Source organism: Staurois parvus, unplaced genomic scaffold (genome assembly GCF_062004578.1).
Source record: "Staurois parvus isolate SC_StPar_1 unplaced genomic scaffold, SC_StPar_1.0 ptg000364l, whole genome shotgun sequence".
NCBI lineage: Eukaryota > Metazoa > Chordata > Amphibia > Anura > Ranidae > Staurois > Staurois parvus.
Genome location: NW_028318160.1, coordinates 440,821 through 463,545, shown reverse-complemented (window position 1 = coordinate 463,545; position 22,725 = coordinate 440,821). Strand labels below are relative to the sequence as shown.

Here is a 22,725-nt window from a genome sequence, read left to right as displayed (position 1 = left end):
GGGAGTCTGGCCTGATGCAGTGGAGAGGATCTGCCAGACCAGGGAGACTAGTATCGTCTCTGTGCGAGACACCCACCCAGTTCAGGCTGAATACCAACCAGTTGCTTCAACAGCAGTCACTATTAGTCGCTCACAAATAGGGACCCCAGCCGCAATGGCTTACGGAGTACAGAGGTTAGCTTCCTGGGGCTCTTTAGGAGAGGAGGAGTCATGAGCTATTGACATTGGGTCAACTAGCTTCCAGTACCACTATGGATCCCAAGAAGAAGGGTTAGCAGACTGGGAGCCAGTTGAAGAGACTGAATTTGTCCATGAGGCTGCAGAGGAGAAAGGCTCTCAGCTCTCAATGCTCTAACCTGTTTGACAAGGAAGATGCCATCATTGTGCAGTGTGCAAGAAATTTGGGGTTCTGTGAAGCCTATGTAAATGGGAGCCTTATCTGTTCTCTCGTAAGAGTTATGCTTAGTCTTGAGCTGAGAATGAGGCCTACAACATCCTTATCAAAGAGGAAACAGCCCTAATATGCCCCACCTGGGAGAGGTGATAGGTAGAAATTACCCAGGTTCTCTCACCTTCAGTGTATTGTGAAGGTTGTGGAAGAAATTGAGGCCAAGAGGGGCTCTTGGGGTGAAGAAGCTTTATGTACATCCCTAAGACCTTCCGCAACAGAACGAAAGCTCCACTCTGGGAAGAATTCCTGTCTGTCAAAGAAAACTGGAGTCTGGAAAGATCCATCTTCATCGACAAAGTGGTGATCAAGAGAGCCAGACGGCAATGTCAAGTGTGGACCAGCAATGTCTGGGGCCCTGATGGAAAGATGGTCCAGATAAATCATCCAGATTCTTACTGCTGAGGATCGTTGCTAAAATGTTCTGTTAGAAGTTGTTAGAATTACTACAGTTGCAGGTACAGTAAGAGGGAAATCCCTCTATTCACAAATTCCCCTTCCCCTTCTACCCTTGAAAATTGAAAAGGGGTACATCTGGTGATTGTGCTATTTTCAGAAGAAAAGGCCTTTTCCTATCCAACACCCATGGCTACAACCTGGAGGGGGTAAACTCCTAATGCTCAGAGAACTCCCTTGTTTTTCTTCGAGTTAAGTCTATGTGGGCTGCTGTTGTGTGAAAGGACAGCGGCTCACCTTCATTCTACTAAAGTTCAGCGTGTTCTGAAGAGCTTCAACGGGTGCTACTGCAAAGGACTTTTTCTCAGTTTCTGTTACTTTTGGACTGCCACGGTCTGCCATTACAGGCTAGTACCTAAGAGCTCAGCCCTGCCTACCCTACCTCTAAAAAGGGACTTTGCTCACTCCTAAACTACTTGTTACTACATTTTAAAGAGAAGTCTGCTATCTGCTTTCAGTCAGGACTTTAATACTGCTCAACTAAGAGATACGTTCTGATGTCCGCAGTATGAATAGTTCTAATTTTGGAGTATCCTGCTACAATTCCCCATTCCTATCTCAAGTTCTACAAAAAAAACTCCATAAACAAACATCCCCTAGACAAACATCTCCTAGACTGGTCATTGAAGACAGCCTAAATCCCAAATGAAGTGAGCAACAGGGTTATTTTTTTTTTTTAAATCAGAATAATTTTATATTTACACGAACAAAACAACCATTTGTGGCAGCTAACATTTACCATACAAAAACCACGTTCAACCATAAAAGTTTAATTACACTTTAAGAGCTACATTCCCCAGTCTGACTCAAATTTTCATTCTCCAATTGTTCTGCAATGCAGGTTAATGTCTACTTGTTGTTAATGTTTCAACACAAACCAGTAATATTTTAGACCCTGATGAATTATCTGAACTATATGTAAATGCAGTATTCAACACATAGTAAAAGCTGATGGTAAACATACCTTCTACGATCACATGGACCTCATTTGACACAGCTGTACCCAGGTCATTTCTGGCAAAGCAACGATATTTTCCCTGGAAATCCTTTATATTTCCATTGGAATTGGAAATGACTAAAGTTCCAGACGTTTTATTCTGTATGACTCTTGTGTCATTTGGTTCAAACCGTACCCCATCTTTTTCCCAACTATACCTAAAATAGAAATGATGATAATAAAGGGAATTAATTAATTATGTAATATGTCATATGTAAAATGAAAATGTCATCTTAGGTATTAATTAACCACTAGCCTACAGGGCACTTATACCCCCTTCCTGCCCAGGCCAATTTCCAGCTTTCAGCACTGTTGCACTTTGAATGACAATTGCGTGGTCATTAGTATAAACTCTGCACAATACCACCTTTACCAATAAAAAACCTACCCAAAAAAGAAAAGTCAAATACTTTCACCCTTGAAAGTCAACGTACAGTCAGGTCCATATATTTTGGGATATCGACACAATTCTAACATTTTTGGCTCTATACACCACCACAATGGATTTGAAATGAAACAAACAAGATGTGCTTTAACTGCAGACTGTCAGCTTTAATTTGAGGGTATTTACATCCAAATCAGGTGAATGGTGTAGGAATTACAACAGTTTGCATATGTGCCTGCCACTTGTTAAGGGACCAAAAGTAGTGGGACAGAATAATAATCATAAATCAAACTTTCACTTTTTAATACTTGGTTGCAAATCCTTTGCAGTCAATTACAGCCTGAAGTCTGGAACGCATAGACATCACCAGACGCTGGGTTTCATCCCTGGTGATGCTCTGCCAGGCCTCTACTGCAACTGTCTTCAGTTCCTGCTTGTTCTTGGGGCATTTTCCCTGCAGTTTTGTCTTCAGCAAGTGAAATGCATGCTCAATCGGATTCAGGTCAGGTGATTGACTTGGCCATTGCATAACATTCCACTTCTTTCCCTTAAAAAACTCTTTGGTTGCTTTTGCAGTATGCTTTGGGTCATTGTCCATCTGCACTGTGAAGCGGCGTCCAATGAGTTCTGAAGCATTTGGCTGAATATGAGCAGATAATATTGCCTGAAACACTTCAGAATTCATCCTGCTGCTTTTGTCAGCAGTCACATCATCAATAAATACAAGAGAACCAGTTCCATTGGCAGCCATACATGCCCACGCCATGACACTACCACCACCATGCTTCACTGATGAGGTGGTATGCTTAGGATCATGAACAGTTCCTTTCCTTCTCCATACTCTTCTCTTCCCATCACTCTGGTACAAGTTGATCTTGGTCTCATCTGTCCATAGGATGTTGATCCAAAACTGTGAAGGCTTTTTTAGATGTCGTTTGGGAAACTCTAATCTGGCCTTCCTGTTTTTGAGGCTCACCAATGGTTTACATCTTGTGGTGAACCCTCTGTATTCACTCTGGTGAAGTCTTCTCTTGATTGTGGACTTTGACACACATACACCTACCTCCTGGAGAGTGTTCTTGATCTGGCCAACTGTTGTGAAGGGTGTTTTCTTCACCAGGGAAAGAATTTTTCGGTCATTTTTTTTTTGGTCTTTTTTTTTTTTTTTCCATGGTCTTCTGGGTCTATTGGTGTTGCTGAGCTCACCGGTGCGTTCCTTCTTTTTAAGAATGTTCCAAACAGTTGTTTTGGCCACGCCTAATGTTTTTGCTATCTCTCTGATGGGTTTGTTTTGTTTTTTCAGCCTAATGATGGCTTGCTTCACTGATAGTGACAGCTCTTTGGATCTCATCTTGAGAGTTAACAGCAACAGATTCCAAATGCAAATAACACACTTGAAATGAACTCTGGACCTTTATCTGCTCATTGTAATTGGGATAATGAGGGAATAACACACACCTGGCCATGGACCAGCTGAGAAGCCAATTGTCCCATTACTTTTGGTCCCTTAACAAGTGGGAGGCACATATGCAAACTGTTGTAATTCCTACACCGGTCACCTGATTTGGATGTAAATATCCTCAAATTAAAGCTGACAGTCTGCAGTTAAAGCACATCTTGTTCGTTTCATTTCAAATCCTTTGTGGTGGTGTATAGAGCCAAAAAAGTGTCCCAAAAATAAATGTCCCAAATAATAAATGTCCAAAAAGTCTCTAAATAATAGTGTCTTTTCCACCTCCAAACCAAATAATTTCTTTCTTAAGATGATCCAAACGTAACTTATCCAGAATCTTTGTGTACCTCAAAAAATATAAACTTAAAATAGTGTATTACCTTTTACATAAAATGATAAAGTGCCATAAATCATGTATCATGCAATCTGCATAACATGTGCACTCAAATCACACGTGAAAAGAAGAGAAAAAAAAAATATTCAATAATAAAAATATATCAGTATGACTACCAAAACAAAAATTCAAACAATACCTCAAAAACAATGCATACATGAATAATATCAAAACGTGAACATTCCAAAATCAAAAATATGTGATCCACTCTACATAGTACAATTGATAAAATTACTTAATAAATATTAAATAACACTGTTCAACAAATTTTTATTTTTTGCCAGTTTTGGAAACAAAAGGATCCATTTCTTAATGAATTTCACATTCTGAGTTCAAATATAACAATGAAATTTGTCAATTGGCTCTAGTTTTTCTGTTAACGGAAAGTTTTCTACTATAGGCGTAATGACTACATAATGCACAATAATTATATAGATAGATGTCTTTCCACAAATATAAAGCAAGTGATATTGACTACATAACAAAGCCTAAATGGCATAATATATTGCATAGGATTACCAAGAAAAATTATAGCCATAAGCTAAGTTGAATCATTTTAATACTTAGGATTCTCACTAGTTTTGTCTTCAGTTTGTGTCGGTTTTGCTTCTCTTGGCTTTTCTCTTGTATTCGAGGAAAGGGCTATCTCTTACAACTGTCCAGCAATAGTCAGCAAGCATTGATGGGCTCCATTTACCTTGATATCTTCTTTCCATAGCTGCAATGTCTTGATGGAAGCGCTCTCCGTGTTCATCACTCACTGCTCCACAGTTTGGTGGGAAAAAATCCAGATGCGAATGTAGAAAATGAATTTTTAGAGACATGTTGCAACCCAGATTTCTGTAAGTCTGGATGAGTTTTTCTACCACTTTCTTGTAGTCTGGTGTTTTATTGTTTCCAAGAAAATTTGATGTCACTGATACAAATGCTGCCCAGGCAGCCTTTTCCTTTCCACGCAACAGAGAAAGAAACTCATCATCATGAATAAGTTTACGAATCTGTGGCCCAACAAAGACTCCTTCATTTATTTTTGCAGCACTAAGTGCTGGAAATTTGCTAATCAGGTACTTGAAACCTGCTTTATTCTTGTCCATTGCCTTAACAAAGTTTTTCATTAATCCCAACTTGATGTGTAATGGAGGTAATAAGATCTTATTGCTGTCTACAAGTGCTGGATAGTTAACATTTTTTTCTCCAGGCTGCAATGACTGGCGTAATGGCCAGTCTCTTTTGGCATAGTGCATTTCTCTCACACGACTGTCCCACTCACAGAGGAAGCAGCAGTACTTAGTATATCCACCTTGAAGTCCAAGTAGGATAGCAATCACCTTCAGGTCACCACAAATCGACCATTGATGTTCATCATAGTTGATGCACCTTAAAAGCTCTTTCAAGTTTTCATACGTTTCTTTCATTGAAACTGCGTAAGCAACTGGAACTAACGGCAGCTGATTGCCATTATGGAGCAAAACAGCTTTAAGACTCGCCTTTGAAGCATCAATGAACAGCCTCCACTCATCGGGATCATAGCATACGCTGATGGCTGAGATTAAACCATGAACATTGTTACATACAGCAATATCACCTTCCTGGACGAAGAATGGGATCAGATCTTTCTGACGATGACGGTAGAAAGACGTACGAACATCACTTGCTAGGAGATTCCACTGTTGTAGTCTTGACCCCAAAAGCTCTGCCTTGTTCTTCGGAAGATCCAGGTCTCTGATAAGATCGCTCAATTCCACTTGTGTAATGAGGTGTGGTTTAGTGGGTGTGGATGGAAGAAAGTCTGGGTCATGTGAGGTTGACGGTTGATGACTACACGCTTCAGGTTCTTCCTCACTTGACTCAACCACAAAGGATTCTGGTGCTTTAGGAATTGGTAGCCCCTCTCCATGAGGAATTGGACATATTGCCAATGGAATATTTGGATAGTGCACAGATAACTTTTTCTTCTTATTTAGCCCTTTTGTTGGAGGCACCATACAAAAGTAACAATTACTAACATGATCTGTTGGCTCTCTCCAAATCATTGGCACAGCGAAAGGCATAGATGCCTTTTTTCCATTCAACCATTGCTCCAGTGCCGTCCCACAAGAATTGCAGCATATATGTGGTGCCCAGCTCTTGTCCTGGTCTCCTATCTTGCAGCCAAAATACAAGTTGTAGGCTTTCTTAATCATTCCTGTTATCCTCCTTTTTTGTGAGATAAAAGTTATTTCACCGCAGATATAGCAGAAATTATCTGCTTTATTCACACAAGTTCGAGGCATTACTGAGTAGCCTATATAAGCATAAAACGAAATGTAAAGACGCTGTCGAACTACAATCAGCTGCAGATACTGCAGCTTTTATGCAGTGAAGTGATGCAATTAAAGGCTAATATTGCATCATCTCAGTATACATGCAATTTTCTATTGGTCACCAGTATCAATTGCGCAATATGCAGCTGAAGTTGCATCATAATTTTGAATGGCTTACGTCATTAGATGGGTGAATATATCATGGAAACTAGAGCCAATCAACATTTTTTAGGGTCATTTTCGTTTTCAGCACCCCAAAATTATGCAAGATTAGCTAATTTTATGCCCAAAACTTTTTACCTGTTGAACAGTGTAACTGATTATAAAAAAAATGTGATTATAAAAAGTGACACAACTTGCAAAACCACTCCTGTGGTTTATATAGTGAACCAAACAAATAGTCAAAATAAATTGATGATGAACATAAGGTGTATCACTCCAGCTAGTGCAACAATGGATAATTACCCAAAGCCAATATAAACAGGCTTTCCCTGTCAGTGCGTCAGACGTCACGGCTGACACACTGACACGAAACCGGAAGTGCGGTCGCGGCCATTTTGGAAAAGGGAACATGCGGTTTTTCCCTTAATTGAACTACATTAGAGCAATCTCACATGCTGGAAGCTGCTTTTTCTAATTTTAATGTAAGATACCTAATAAATGTGTTTTGAATTGGTTATATATTATCCTTAATCTCTGGCTTTACTTTATGAGGAACATGGAAGAGTAACAACAAGAATATTAGGATCCTGGAGAGTGCTGTCATCCAGTGTTTTGGGGAAAGCCTGTTTATATTGGCTTAGAGTAATTATCCATTGTTGCACTAGCTGGAGTGATTCACCATCAATTTATTTTCACTATTGATTTGTTTGGTTCACTATATAAACCACAGGAGTGGTTTTGCAAGTTGTGTCACTTTTTTATAATCACATTTTTTTATAATCAATTATTTAATATTTATTAAGTAATTTTATCAATTGCATGTGGAGTGGATCACATATTTTTGATTTTGGAATGTTCACGTTTTAATATTATTCACGTGTGCATTGTTTTTGAGGTATTGATTGAATTTTTGTATTGGTAATCATGCCGATATATTTTTATTGAATATTTTTTTTTTCTTCTTTTCACGTGTGATTTGAGTGCACGTTATGCAGTTTGCATGATACACGATCTATGGCACTTTATCGTTTTATGTAAAAGGCAATACACTATTTTAAGTTTATATTTTTTTAAGGTACACAAAGATTCTGGATAAGTTACGTTTGGATCATCTTAAGAAAGACATTATTTGGTTTGGAGGTGGAAAAGACACTATTATTTAGAGACTTTTTGGACATTTATTATTTGGGACATTTATTTTTGGGACACTTATCATTGAGCAATTTATTTAATATTTATTGATTTATGAATTTATTGAAATTGGGATAGTCTAGTCACAAAAAATAGTTTGGTAATATGTAATTGCGTGGTCATGCAACACTGTACCCATATGAAATTTTTATTATTTTTTTGTGACAGATATAGCTTTATTTTGGGTTTTTAATTTTTTCTTAAACAAACCAAAAACCACTGAAAATTTTGAAAAAAAAAAATTTTCTCCTTCACTGATGTGCGTTAATGAGGCTGCAGTAATAGGCAGTGATAGGCTGCACTGATGGACAATGATAGGTGGCACTGGTTGGCATTGACAGGCATTACTGATGGGCACTGAAAGGCAGCACTCATATGGCACTGATAGGCGGCACTGACTGGCACTGTTAGGTGGCACTGGCTGGCACTGATAGGCAGCACTGACGGGCACTGATAGGCGGCACTGACTGGCACTGATGGGTGACACTGAAAGGCAGCTCAGATGGGCACTGATATGTGGCATTGATGTGGCACTGATGGGAACTGGCAGGTGGCGCTGCTGGGGCTACACAGATCATCAGGGCACACTGATCATTAGTGCTCTGATGATCTGTGTACATGTCCTCTCCGAGGAATGCCGATTACCGGCTCTCCTCTCCTCACGAGCTGTCAGCGTGACAGCTCGTGAGGAGAAAAATGCCGATAACCGACATTTCCCTGTTTACATGTGATCAGCTGTGATTGAACACAGCTGATCACATGACCGAGCCGACATCTTCGGCTATTTCCATGGATCGGTGATCCGCTGTGTCCGAGGGACACAGCGCACCTCCAATCGCTGCGCGCTCGGGGAGCCGCGCATGCGCGGTTAGAATGGGAGGGCGTCATATGACATCCTCCCAGAACGAGAGAACCACCTTGCGTCCATCATATTACTATATGGTGGGCGGGAGGCGGTTAAATAACTAAATAGGCTTAAATTGGTACTAAACTCATGACCCTGTATTTACTATATCTGATCTTCCACAGTACACAGAACATGGAAATACAATTATTATAGTAAATACAACCTGCTAAATACCTTTTCTCATCAGCAGTATATAGCAGTATATCTTACTACTTCTATCAGTGTCCAGCCGAGCACAGGTTACTTTTGTAAGAAGAGTTTTCATTCTCTTTTGACTATCCTATGAGGCTGCATGACCCCTGATCCTCTGTCTGGACAGTGCTGATTGGCCCTGTGCCGATCACATGCACCTTCCCCTCCAAAAAAACTCTCTAGCAATACACACCAAACAGAGCATGTGCAGACTTGCAACTGCTGCTCTAACTATGGCACATGGATTGAGGACAGCAAAATAAGAGAAGGATCAGAGAAGACCGATTAAACAGCGTTTTTACACAAAGTAGAGGATTAACCCCTTGGGTTCCACAGTGAGTATAGCAAGCATGCTTTAGCCCATATAAAGACTGATTTTACTGTTAAGGTTTAGCAACACTTTATTGACTTCATTATTAAATATTTATGCAGCATAGATTTGTAAAAAGTAGGTTAGAGGCAAAACAATGGTGTCATCAGATGTCTTAATTTTCAATACATCTGACAGTCAGAATTTAATTGCTAATTTTCATTTTAGATGCCTTTAAAAGTGCCATACTGTGAAGAATACAGATCTGGAAAGTGTAAAAACACTTTAAAGTTGGTTTTATATGCATTTTGTACCCCTATATTCACCTTGCCTGGGTTCCTTCACCACACCTCTCTCCTCCACAGCCGCTGAGAATATCCAGCTCTTCAGGATATGGTACATGACTTGCTCCCTTGTGTCAGTGCACAGACACTTTTATTAACTGAGTCACTAAAGTCACTGCTGCCCAAGGTCACCAACACAGTCGATTTTTAACATTAGTTGCAGAGAAGGACGCAATACTGAGGAATGTTTTTTGCATTCCTCTGGGTCAACTTTGCATTTAGGGACTGTTTACGCTACAATCCCCCCATTTTCCTTGCCTTAATGCAAGCGCATTTTTTTTTAATGTAAAAATCTGATCTGAAATAAACTGCTTTTTACTGCGCATGCGTTTAAAAGGCACCTAAGTGCATCTGGTGTGAATGAGCTCAGGGATCTGAGGATGAAAAGGCTTTTCTTTTTTCATATTTTACTTATTTATTTTTGTTTTTTTGGTTGAACATGATAGAAAAGTGCCAAACGTATTGGGACGCCTGCCTTGCACGCACATGAACTTTCATGGCATCCCAGTCTTAGTCCGTAGGGCTCAATATTAACCGCTTTAGCTCCGCCCTATAGCAGAATTACAGCTACAGAGCGGACTCCCTGCGCAAAATCGATTTGTGCTCCTGCCGTGATCGCAGGCCAAGGGCACGTGCGCCCACCGACCCGGCGGCGCCGTGAATCCGTGCCCGACAAATCAGTCAGCAGATTCAGGCCAGTGATTTTTGACCTGGATCTGCTGATTGATCCTTGTCCTATCAGATATTTTCCTGTACCTGTGTTTACATTTACACAGGTACAGGAAATGATGCAATCTTCTCTCCCTGAGCACATTCCGTTGCAGAGAGAGAAGAAAGCAGATCCACGTGAGTCAAAAACATCACAGTTTTACAGTAAAATCAAAGTTAGGTCACGTTTAATCTCCTGATCCCCCCCCCCCCCAGTTAACTCCTTTACTGCCCTGTCATCGGTTTCATTAGAACAATGTACAGATTTTTTTTAATGACCCCTAGTGTCACCGGCAACTTCAGGTAGCATTAGCGTCCCTCCCACATAGTGTCAGATTGCCCGCCACTACATCAGTCATCACATTTAACCCTTTGATTGCCAAGAACACGCTCACATACACAATAAACCTCTATTGCTAGTATAGTGTCTGAACGGATCAATATCTTTGATCAGATCAGAACTATACCAGCGTTCACAGTAGTATAGTGTCCCCAAAAATACAGCATTAGTAGGATCAGCCCTGCCATCTGCCTGCACCTATGTTTAGCCCCTACACTTACCCCTCCCCCCTTCTCCTCCAGCAAGTGCAGTGTCAGTAGATCACTGTCACTTGATACATTGCAAACAAAAGCGCAGTGTTCGCAGAATCAGGCCTAATCTCTGCTATCACTTGCAGGTAAATATTTTTGTAGCAGTTCAAGCAGTCCCTGACAGCCAAGGAAGATATAAATTTTGTTGCCAAAATGTCCAACGAAAGGTACTCTGTTGAAGAGACCTACAGGATTCTGACCATGTCAGATGAGAGCGAAGGGGAAGCTTCACTGATAGAATTTGCCTCAGAATACAAACTTGTAGACAGCAGCGGCACACTGACAGCTCAGACGATGGAGTAGAGGTCCCTGCTAAGATTAGGCATACCCGACCCCATTCCAAGGTTGCTGAGGTGGTACAACTGCATAACCATTCACTGTCGAGCACCAATGGCCTAGTACATCCTGGTCTTATACATACCAGCACTGCAGTATCACTTGGTGACGTGGCGAGTCCCAAAAGTGCAGTACAAGCTGGTGCAGTGGCTAGCACAATTAGTGTCCCGCAGCCACCAAGAATTCAAACAAAGGACCATAGAGCCAATAGTGTCCTTCCGGATGTGCTTACAAATCCTGATTGGCAGTCCACAAATTCTGCAGCACCCGCATTTCCCCCATTCACTGCCCAACTTAGAATTCAGGTGGAAATAGCAGATTTAAAGTGTTACTAAATTCAGGACCCTGCATTCACTGTATCTGGTCTCCTACAGAACATGGAGGTGAAATGAATTTAAATATCTTTTCTCATCAGCAGTTAGAGCAGTCTTGTAACTTCCATCAGTGTTCAGCCAAGCAGTAGCTAAAGCCTGTAGGAGGAGTTTTCTTTCTGCTCTAGGAGGATGCAAAACCTCTGACCTCTCTCTGACTAGTGCTGATTTGCCCTGTGCTGATCACATGCAATCTCCCAAGAAAAAAAAAAAACTTCTCTAGCAATACACACTAAACTGACCATGTACAAAATGCCTACCATTCAGTCTGTCTTATCAAGAGATAAGAGGTGGTCGCTTTTACAAGAGGAGGAACAGAGAAATCAGGAACAAATGGCCTTTTTACACAATGCAGAGGATTAACCCCTTAGGTTCCACAGTGAGTATAACAAACATGCTTTACTTCATATACAGGCTGATATTACCGTTGTGGGTTTAGTAACACATTACCTACTCACCTTTATTTTTTTTTAGCTTTTTTTCACAGAAGATCTGTATGGATTGATTGTGCATCAAAGCAATTTATATGCACAACAATTTATCACCGCCAACCCAGGTTCTAACCTTGCCAGACCATTTGCATAGAAACCTATTACGGTTTCCAAATTTAATTTGGTCCACAGACCCTATTCATCATATGCCCATGTTTTCTGCTGCCATGGCCAGGCATGGATATGAGAATATAATGCAATTTATGCATTTCAACAACAATACACTCTGTCATCCTCGGGGTGACCCTGAATTTGACCTGCTCCACAAAATTCAGCCCCTTGTAAATCATCTTAACCTCAAATTTACAGAGGTGTATACTCCCCAGCAAACCATCTGCGTTGATGAGTCCCTCATTAGTTTTTCTGGCCGCCTTGCATTCAAACAATTTATCCCAAGCAAGTGTGCCAAGATATGGGGTCAAAATTATAAGACCTGTTTAAGGGCAACAGACTATACATGTAATTTTTGGATTTATGAGGGAAAAGATAGTCATGTAGAGTCACCCAGATGCCCAAACTACATGGCGAGTAGTGGCAAGATAGTTTGGGACTTGGTGTCACTCTTTTTTTCATATGGGGTACCATTTATACGTGGACAATTTTTATTCAAGCGTGCAACTATTTAGACATTTATACAATTTTGGAATTGACACATGTGGCACCGTGCAACCTAATCGCAGGGGCCTCCCCCAAAGGCTTGTAAATACCCATCTTAGAAAGGGGGGGGGGAAAGTCTGTTTGAGAAATGATGAATTGCTCACAGTGAAGTGGAAGATGGGATGTTTTCGCCCTGTCTTCCATTCATGCAGACACGACAATCCAAATTTCCACGGCAGCTGGTGTTGTTGAGAAGCCCCTCTGTGTCCACGACTATAACCTTTACATGGGAGGGGTGGACTTAAAAAAAAAACAGATGATGAAGCTGTACTTAGTTTCCCAAATAGCCAGAAGCGATACCAAAAAAGTGTCTGTTTATTTATTTCAATTGGCTCTATATAACGCTTTTGTGCTTTACAAAGCAACTGGACAAAGTGGATCCTTTCTAAAATTCCAGGAAGAGATCATCTCGGCCCTTTTGTATGCAGAAGGAGCTGTGGCCCAAACCCCAAACACAGATGCAGTGAGCCGGCTACATGAGACGCATTTTCCTGATGCTATTCCTGGTAGCCCAAACCAAAAGGAACCCCAAAAAAGATGTTGTGTCTGAAGCAGACACGGAATTAGATCTGACAAACGCTTTTTTTTGTCCCTCCTGTCCTGGCCAACCTGGTCTCTGCCTCAATGACTGCTTCCGTCACTACCATACACTAGTTGACTATTAGTATAGGGTATAGCACGACACAGTTCAGGGCACATATTCACCATTCTCCATTCTCAAACAGGGTCTCGAAAGATGTTAGATAGTCAGGAAAATTTTGAGAGACCCTAGCATCTGGTTAAAAGTTAAAAAAAAAGTTAGAAAAAAAGCATAAAAAATAAAAAAAATTTAAAAGTAATAGTTGTCCTTTTACTGTTGTCGAGTTACTGCTTTACTGTTACTGTTTCACTGTTACAGTTTTATTGTTACCGGTTTATTGTTAACCATTGCTGTTTTCTTTGCAGGAATGCCATTCAGCTGCAGCACCAATCAAAATATACATAAGTAAGTGTGTGCAGCGCTGTTGGATGAGAATTTTCATCCGCAGTTAAAAAAGAATATATGCCCAAGCTTGGGGTGGCCAGTGGGTGGGTGGCGCCTATGCTTCAACGTATATATTTTATAAAATATTTTGGCACATACTTCAATAAAAAAAGTTGTTTTATTGAATTACGGTTTTATTTTTAACCATTGCTGTTTTCTTTGCATTCAGCTGTAGCACCGAAATGTTTATTCTGGCAGCAACAGGGTCTTGCTCTCAGAATTTACAAAAGTGTGTGCAGCGATGTTGGATGAGATTTTTCATCCACAGTTAAAAAAAAGCATATATGCCCAAACAGGGGGGCCTGGGGTGGCCAGTAGGTGGATAGCCACAATACTTTGGCATATATTTAAAAAAAAATAATTCAGGCAGAGATTTCTTCATCCACATTGTTTGATGTGAATAGAGGAATCTGTTTGGTTCAGGCTGAACGGAAAAAAAAAGAACTTTTCATGCGTGCCCACCATTAGAAGTGGGTGGATGCAGGGTGGTATATTCTAATGGTGGGCATACCACACACTTTTTCTGGCAGAGATTTCTTTTCTTTCCATTCAGCTCACTGACTGCATAAAAAAAAAAAAAAAGAACAAAACATATATACCCAACAAGGACCAGCATCATACTGGTACATCACTGGAATTTGAGTGGTTATACAAGCATGATGCTACTTAACTGCGGGATTGCTTTTACAAGCAGCGGGAGAAGATGCCAAAGATGTCACCCCCCCCAATCATCTCTATAGTCTAAGAAATTGGAAGCTACGAGCATTTCATCACTTCAGTTTCGCAGGATATAAACAGCGCCATTTGTAAATTGGGAAAGCATCTGATCACATCGATCTTGGTGAGATCAGATGATGTAAGGGCAGAGGAGATATCTAGAGTCTAATGGACCCCAGATTTCTTAGAAAAGAATAGCTGTCACTGCCTATTGAAGTCACAGGGGATATTTATATTCCCTGTGATAACAATAAAAGTGATAAAAAAAAATGAAAAGGTACAGTGTAAAAATAATAATTAAAAAAAAAAAAAAAGCACCCTCGCCCCGCTTCGCATGAAACTGTGTGCGCAACTGTTGACCCCATGACGGTATGTAAACAGCGGTTGCACCATGCATGTGAGGTATTGCCGCAAACCTCACATCGAGGGTAGTAATTATAGCACTAGATCTCCTGTGTAAATCTAAAATTGTAGCCTGTAAAGGCTTTTAAAGCGTCGCCTATGGATATTAAAAACGTATGCAGTTTGTCGCCACTGCATGGAGCGTGCGCAGTTTTAAAGCATGTCATGTTTGGTATCTATTTTCTCGACATACCATCATCTTTTATGTTCTACCAAACAAATGGCCAATACATTGTGTTTTTGTGCATTAAAAGTAAAAAAAAAGTGTATTTTTTTAAAAAAATGTGCGTTTTAAAAATTGCTGTACGAGTAGTATGTGACATAAAAAATTGCAGCACCGACCATTTTATTCACTAGGCTGTCTGCTTTAAAAAATATATAATGTTTGGGGGTTCAAAGTAGTTTCCTAGCAAAAAATACAGATTTTTTTCATGTGAATTCTCACACAAGTGGAATCCCCATACTCAGGAGAAGTAGCATAATATATTTCGGGGTGTAATTCCAAAATATACCCATGGCATGTGTGAGCAATATACCATTTGAATGACAACTTTCTGCAAAAAAAAAAATTGTAATTTTCCAAAAACTTGTTGAGAAAAAATAAATCTTCCATGGACTCAACGTGCCTCTCAGCATATAGCTTAGGGTGTCTAGATTCTGAAAAAAGGTAATTTGAGGGTGTTTGTACTGCCCTGGCATTTTAGCACCTCAGGAAATGTGATTGGCAGTCACAAAGTAAAAGCTGTGTAAATTCCAGTATCTATACCATGGGTGTCAACTGGCAGCCCTCCAGCTGTTGCCAAACTACAAATCCCATGAGGCATTGTAAGGCTGACAGTTACCAGCATGACTCCCAAAAGCAGAGGCATGATGAGACTTGTAATTTTGTAACAGCTGGAGGGCCGCCAGTTTGACACCCCTAAACTATGCCATAGTTTGTAGACGCTATAACTTTCACACAAACAAATTAATATGCAGTTATTGGGATTTTTTACCAGAGACATGTAGCAAAAAACATTTTGGCCTAAATTTATGACGAAATTTGAGTTTATTGGAAATTTTGTTATGACATAAATGAGAAAATAACGTCTTTTTTTCAAAATTGTGGAGCTTTTTGGATTTTTCATAGCGCAAAAAAAACCCAGAGGTGATCAAATACACCAAAAGAAAGCTCTATTTGTGTGAAAAAAAATAACATAAGTTTAATTTATGGATAGTATTGTATGACCACACAATTGTCAGTTAAACTAGTGCAGAGCCGTATACCAAAAATGGTGTAAATTCCAATATCTATGCCATAGTTTGTAGATGCTGTAACTTTCATACAAAGCAATTAATATACACTTATTGAGATTTTTTTTTTTTTTACCAAAGACATGTAGCATAATACATTTTAGCTAAAATTTATGACTAACTTTGAGTTTACTATATATTTTTTTTATAACTGAAAGTAAAATATATTTTTTTTCAAAATTTTTGGTCTTTTTTTGTTTATAGCGCAAAAAAATAAACCCAGCAGTGATCAAATACCACCAAAAGAAAGCTCTATTTATGTGAAAAAAAAGGATATAAATTTTGTTTGGGTACAGCACTGCATGACCGCGCAATTACCAGCTGAAATAGCATAGTGCCATAACGCAAAAAAAGGCCTGGTCAGGAAGGGGGGGGGGGGTAAATCCTCTGTAGGGCAAGTGGTTAAGTTGGACCACCCTTTGCAGCTTTAACAGCTTCACCTCTTCTGGGAAAGCTGTCCAGAAGGTTTAGGAGTGTGTCTATGGGAATGTTTGACCATTTCTCCAGAAGCGCTTTTGTGAGGTCAAGCACTGATGTCGGAGAAGAAGGCCAGGCTCGCAGTCTCCACTCTAATTCATCCAAATGGTGTTCTGTCGGTTTTAGGTCAAGACTTTGTGCAGGCCAGTCAAGTTCCTCCACCCCAGACTCGCCATCCCCAAACTGTTCCCACAAAGTTGAGAGCATGAAATTGTCCAAAATGTCTTGGTATTCTGATGCCTGGAACTAAGGGGCCAAGCCCAACCCCTGAAAAACAACCCCATACCATAATCCCCTCTCCATCAAAGTTTACACTTGACACAATGCAGTCAGGCAAGTACCGTATTCTTGGCAACCATCAAACCCAGACATGTGCATTGGATTGCTAGACAGAGAAGTCTGTTCAAGAGAACACATCTCCACTGCTCTAGAGTCCAGTGGCATCGTGCTTTACACCACTGCATCCAACACTTTGCATTGCACTTGGTGATGTAAGGCTTGGATGCAGCTGCTCTGCCATGGAAACCCATTCCATGAAGCTCTCTATGCACTATTGTTGTGCTAATCTGAAGGCCAAATTAAGTTTGGAGGTCTTTAACTATTGACTCTGCAGAAAGTTGGTGACTTCTGCACACTATGCTCTTCAGCATGCACTGTCATTTTATGTGGCCTACCACTTTGTGGCTGATTTGCTGTTGTGCCCAGTTGCTTCCACTTTGTTATAATACCACTAACAGTTGACCGTGGAATATTTAGTAGCAAGGAAATTTCACTATGGACTTATTGCATAGGTGGCAACCTATCACGGTACGACACTTGAATTTACTGAGCTCCTGAGAGTGACCCATTCTTTCACAAATGTTTGTAGAAGCAGTCTGCATGCCTAGGTGCTTGATTTTATACACATGTGGCCATGGAGGTGATTTGAACACCTGAATCCAATCATTTGGAGGGGTGTCCCATTACTTTTGGCAGTATAGTGTATGTCAATACATCTCTAGATCCTGATATCTTTTAAAGCTGAATTCCAGCTGTGGAATTTTTGCCCAGTTACATTGGTCCAGCTTGGACCAATGTACTGTAAGTATGCATATGCCATACATGTGGGATCTCTGTGGAAGTGGGGACTTACTGTAGTATTCACCACTAATAGAAGAACCAGGGAAAGTAAAATATGATCAGAATGAATAGCTTTATTATGTAATCATTTTGGAACTGACTGTAAACAATGCACATTTCTTAAACCTAATTACTTCGGATAAACTCCTTTTAATACAGCAGTACAACATGTAAAACAGTGTTTTTAATTTACTGTAATATCCTTTTCTTGGAGTTCATTAAAGTGGTACTAAACCTGGCGTCGCTGTTGAGCAGGCGAGCATGATGGCCGCTCTTTAACCTCCAGGCACACCTTCACCTCTACACTGGCCAAAGACGAGCCTGCCCACTGGCTTCCCCTCCTCATCTCCCCTAGAACCCCCTGGAATTTGCTGGACCGAGTGGAGACGGCGGAGCTACCCGCTTCAATCCCCGAGGGAGAGCTGCTCCGGTCCCAAAAGGAAGCGGCGGCCACCATCTTTCCACGGCCGGCACCCGCCACATTAGCCCAGAGTTCGGCTACATAAATCAGCCCTGGCACTCTGCCACACTGGACTCGGGGCCCCTGCGGCCTCTCACCACTGTCGGATGGCTCCCTGCGGACGGCCCTGGTCCCACACTCCAGGCGAGAGCCCCTACTCCAGTCCTAGGCCTCCCAACTCCTAGAGGCCTGGTTGGCCACGTGACAATCACGGCCTGAAAGAGAAGGCCACGACCTTCAAGCAGGATCCCGCCACAGTCGGAGAAGGAGGTAGGGATACACAGTCCCTTTTGGACCCCCAATTAGCCCCAGTCTCCATTACTGGGCCACCGCAGCGACCCTGACTGCTTTCTGGACCCCTGCAGCGCCACCATTAGCGGGCAGTGCACCTTTCACCCCTTCCTCCCTTCTATTATACACCAACCGCACATCTGGTGGCCCAAAACTCTGTGCCCACTAAAGGCCCTTTCAAGAACGTAAAGTTTTAGGACCTTGGAGAGGCAATACTGAGTAGCCGCTTACGCCGTCCCACGTTAGCCACTGGGAGGTGGCTCCATTACGGAGACCATGGGGAAGAACTTCCTAGCTACCCCAGCCAAGGCAACCAAACTTACAATTGCTTCCACTTAGGCTTACCTCGCTCCAAAATGGCCTTGCCGCAACCTTTGCCTGAATACCCGTGTCTTTCCCAAGAGACTGGCTTTCTATTAGATGATTCTAACGACGGACTCTCAACGGTACAGAAAGAAGAACCTATGGACGCAGTGCTCCGTGACTTAGTCCTACTTGAAAAATTCAAACTCCTTCTTCAAAAGGAACTGAATACAGCCACGGAACAACTTACCACTAAGATTACATTTGAAATCAGAGACATAGGTTCCCGAATTCACGACCTCGAAAACAAAATTGATGATGCCATTCTAGTAATTGATAACCATGAACAAGATATCGATACAATGAAACTAGACCTCTCCTCTGCTTTGCAAAAACTTGAAGATTTAGAGAACCGTAACAGGAGAGGTAGTTTTCGAATCAGAGGCCTTCCAGAATCTATAAAGGACTTCAATTCGACAGTCACAGCGCTGCTGCAGGAACTTATCCCTGGTACCTCAATTGAATGACTAGAATTCGACAGAATCCACAGAGCTCTGGGTCCTCCCTGGGATATCATTATCAAACCTACCTTCTACAAAACTAAAGTGGCTGTTATGCAAGCAGCCTGGTCTAAGAGGGACTTGAGCTTCCAATCCTACAAATACCAAAAATTTTCTGACATCGGTCCGCAAACACTTCAGAGGCACAGAGAACTGAAGCCTTTTGTCCAGGTACTACAAAACCAAATGCATAAAATACCATTGGAGCTTCCTATTCAAATTCATCTTCTCCTTTCAAAGTCACCCCCATACCTTCTCCTCGCCAGACGAAGCCCAGGAAGTTCTTACCAGATTACAACTCATGCTTCCCTCCGCTACTGGCTCACAAGCCTCACCCCGCAAATTTCCTCTCCTTACTCCTCTCTGGGAACCACTTCCTCACAAACGATGACCAGCACCTAGGCAGTCCAAGCAGGCTCCCTGACCAGAGATCCTGGAAGAGGACTGATACCAGACGATACTCCCTTCTTGGAGCACCTCAAGTTCGAATGGTTTCACCCGACTTGGAACCGATACACCCTTTCACGGAATGTTTTAAACTGAACTCCAACGTACTAACTTTTAAGTTTGCCTTTCAAGTTCTTCTGTTCCTTCCTTCTGGTTGAGATTGGGGGCTCGTTGCCATGACCCTGAGCTGGATGCGGCCTATACAGCCTTGTGCTCAAAAGGAGTGCTGTGGGCAGTGGGACCCCATCGCATCTCCTACCTCATACCTTCTATTTCCAACTGCCCTAGTCTAATGGTCTCTGAACCACTCCGGACAGTCGTGGCTTTACCTGGTCTGGGCCCTGCAACGGGTGACCCCCCCACTTCTCTGCGGCAATGATATTTCATTATATCGCTCCCTCTGCCCCCTTTTCCTCCCCCTTTTTTTTCCTCTCTCTCTCTCCTTTCTTTTCAATGTCTGGTACCTGAACGCTTTTATTTACTGGGGGGGAGTAAAAGCTGTCTGATTATATAATACAATGTGTGCCTGGAGGGTTTCCAGTGACCCCCTAACCATGGCAGTTGGTGTAACCGCTGCCCTCGATTGTATAGGCAGTCCTCTGTTTGGCACCCCTGTGGTCAAGCTTTCTACGCCTTATCTCACTATTATCCATTTCCTAACTTCCTTTTTTCTTTTTATTTCTCAGGACATTGAAACTCCTGTACTTATTACATTTGACATAAGACGGCTTATTGCTGGATACCTTAGCTCTTTTCCTTTTCACCCACCAGGCCTTCCTTCCCAATGTTCACAATGTTAAGATATTGTCCACCCCATGGTCTGACCATTCACCTCTCTTACTCACCTGTAGAACGCTGGCCTCCACTCCTCAACACTACTCTTGGTGTCTTAACGACTCCAGATTGTCCTTCAATGTGGTACAGGGGACCATTAAACACTATCTCCAACTACTTTAAAGATAAACTCACATCAGCTTCAACTCCTACAATTCTATGGGAAGCCCACAAAGCACCACTCAGAGGGAAACTAATACAAATCGCCTCGCGCAGAAAGAAAGAAAGGGAATATAGAGTATAATTTCTATCCTCTCGCTTAACACAACTAGAAGCCCAATTTAAACAAGCCCACACTACTCCTATGCGTAAGCAACTAGAAGCTACTAAAGTTGAACTTAATTTTCTTCTCGACGATAAAGCCGAAAAACAACTCAGATGGTCAAAACACAAATATTACACTTGCACTAACAAACCAGGACCAATGCTGGCTAATCTTCTTAACGCTCACACCCATAACACCCAGATTATGCTTTTTTAACAAAATCACCACAGCTAATCCCTCCAAAATCGTGGACACTTTTGCCACCGTCCTGTCCAAGTTATACCAGTCCCCGCAGCCTCTACACAGGGAGTTGGCAGATGATCTCTTTCGGGATGATCTCTTCCGGGATGTTCATCTCACCAAATTATCCACCTCCATGGTAGATACACTGAAAGCTGATATCATCGTCCCAGAGGTCCTCAAGGCAATAAAAATGCTTAAAACGCAAAGAACTCCTGGACCTGACGGCTTTTCTGTGCTTTACTATAAAAAATTTGCTGATTCTCTGGCCCCCCACTTAACCAAATTTTTAACCATCTACGCTCTCATTCAGACCTTCATTCATCATCCACAGCAGCTCAAATAATGATGCTTCCGAAACCTGGAAAAGACCCTCATGATCCCCATAACTTTAGACCAATTTTGTTATTAAATATTGACATCAAGATTTTAGAGAAAATACTCGCTACCCGAATTCACTCCTTCTTGCATCATCTCATTCACAAAGATCCGACAGGCTTCAGATAACACCCATAAAGATATCCACTTAATCCATTTGTTACAACAATAAAAATCTGCTGGCATGATTCTGAGCCTAGACATACACAAAGCATTTGACTCCCTTTCTTGGGAATATATGTACTATGCCTTAGAAAAATGGGGCTTCCTGCCTATTTTTAAATCCTGGGTGCAGGCTCTCTATCGTGGACCCTCTGCCACAGTTTGTTACCTCTCCAGACAATCCTCCTTCTTTCCCAGCCAAAGTGGAACATGCCAGGGATGCCCTCTGCCCCCAATACTTTTTGTTTTAGCCCTGGAACCCTTGTTTTGTCCTATCAGAACCAACCTGAATGTCAAAGGAGTCACATTTGCCCATCAATCTTTTAAAGTTAGTGCATTTGCAGATGATCTAATTTTGATGCTGCCCAACCGCACACCTCCCTACCCACATTTTTTTCCATTCTAACCAAATAGTAAATGAAGGCAAATCTTCAGCACTTAATGTTTCCCTCCCGCAGCAGATGTGAACCTGCTGAAACAAAATTACAATTTTGCCTAGCCCCTTAAACATCTGGAATACTTGGGGATTAATCTCACAAACTCGTATCATACTCTCTACGAGGCCAATTATACTCCAATTTTCCATTCCCTGAAAACTCTACTTGCAACCTGGTCACATCAATCCCTTTTGTGGATGGGTAGAATGAATGCAGTGAAAATGACTATCCTTCCCAAACTACTATATTTATTCCACACTCTTCCTGTCCCAGTTCCCTCTTATGCCCTGAAAGCCTTTCAAAACCACGTCTTACGTTTTATATGGGCCAATAAAAGACCTCGGGTCACTAAAAGTACTATGCTCACTCATCAAAAACAGGGAGGCCTGGGAGTTCCTAACTTCTCTAAGTACTACGTGGCGGCTCAAATCACACCTTTATCCTCATTGTATGCAGCACAATTAGCCCCTGTATGGGTTACTTTGGAAGCTCTCTCCTGCCACCTGGCCTCCCTGACTTCACTTTTGTGGCTCCCCCTGAAATCCAGACCCACGTCTATCATCCCCCTTATGGCCCATTCATTGTGAATATGGCACTCCACAAAATACACTAGCAGCTTA

General features: G+C 41.6%; 1 protein-coding gene across 9 annotated transcripts in view; it reads right to left on the bottom strand.

Annotated features, from left to right (window-relative positions):
* Window positions 1-22,725, bottom strand: part of L1CAM (L1 cell adhesion molecule) — a 721,289-nt gene that overhangs the window by 404,875 nt on the left and 293,689 nt on the right. For 6 of the 9 annotated variants that reach the window (XM_089685157.1, XM_089685158.1, XM_089685156.1 and 3 more), the window contains one exon: window positions 1,869-2,059. The exons of the other annotated variants lie outside the window; for them this stretch is intronic. In XM_089685157.1, coding sequence (XP_089541283.1) covers window positions 1,869-2,059 — 191 coding nt within the window. The remainder of the gene's footprint in view (window positions 1-1,868; window positions 2,060-22,725) is intronic. 9 annotated transcript variants of the gene reach the window in all.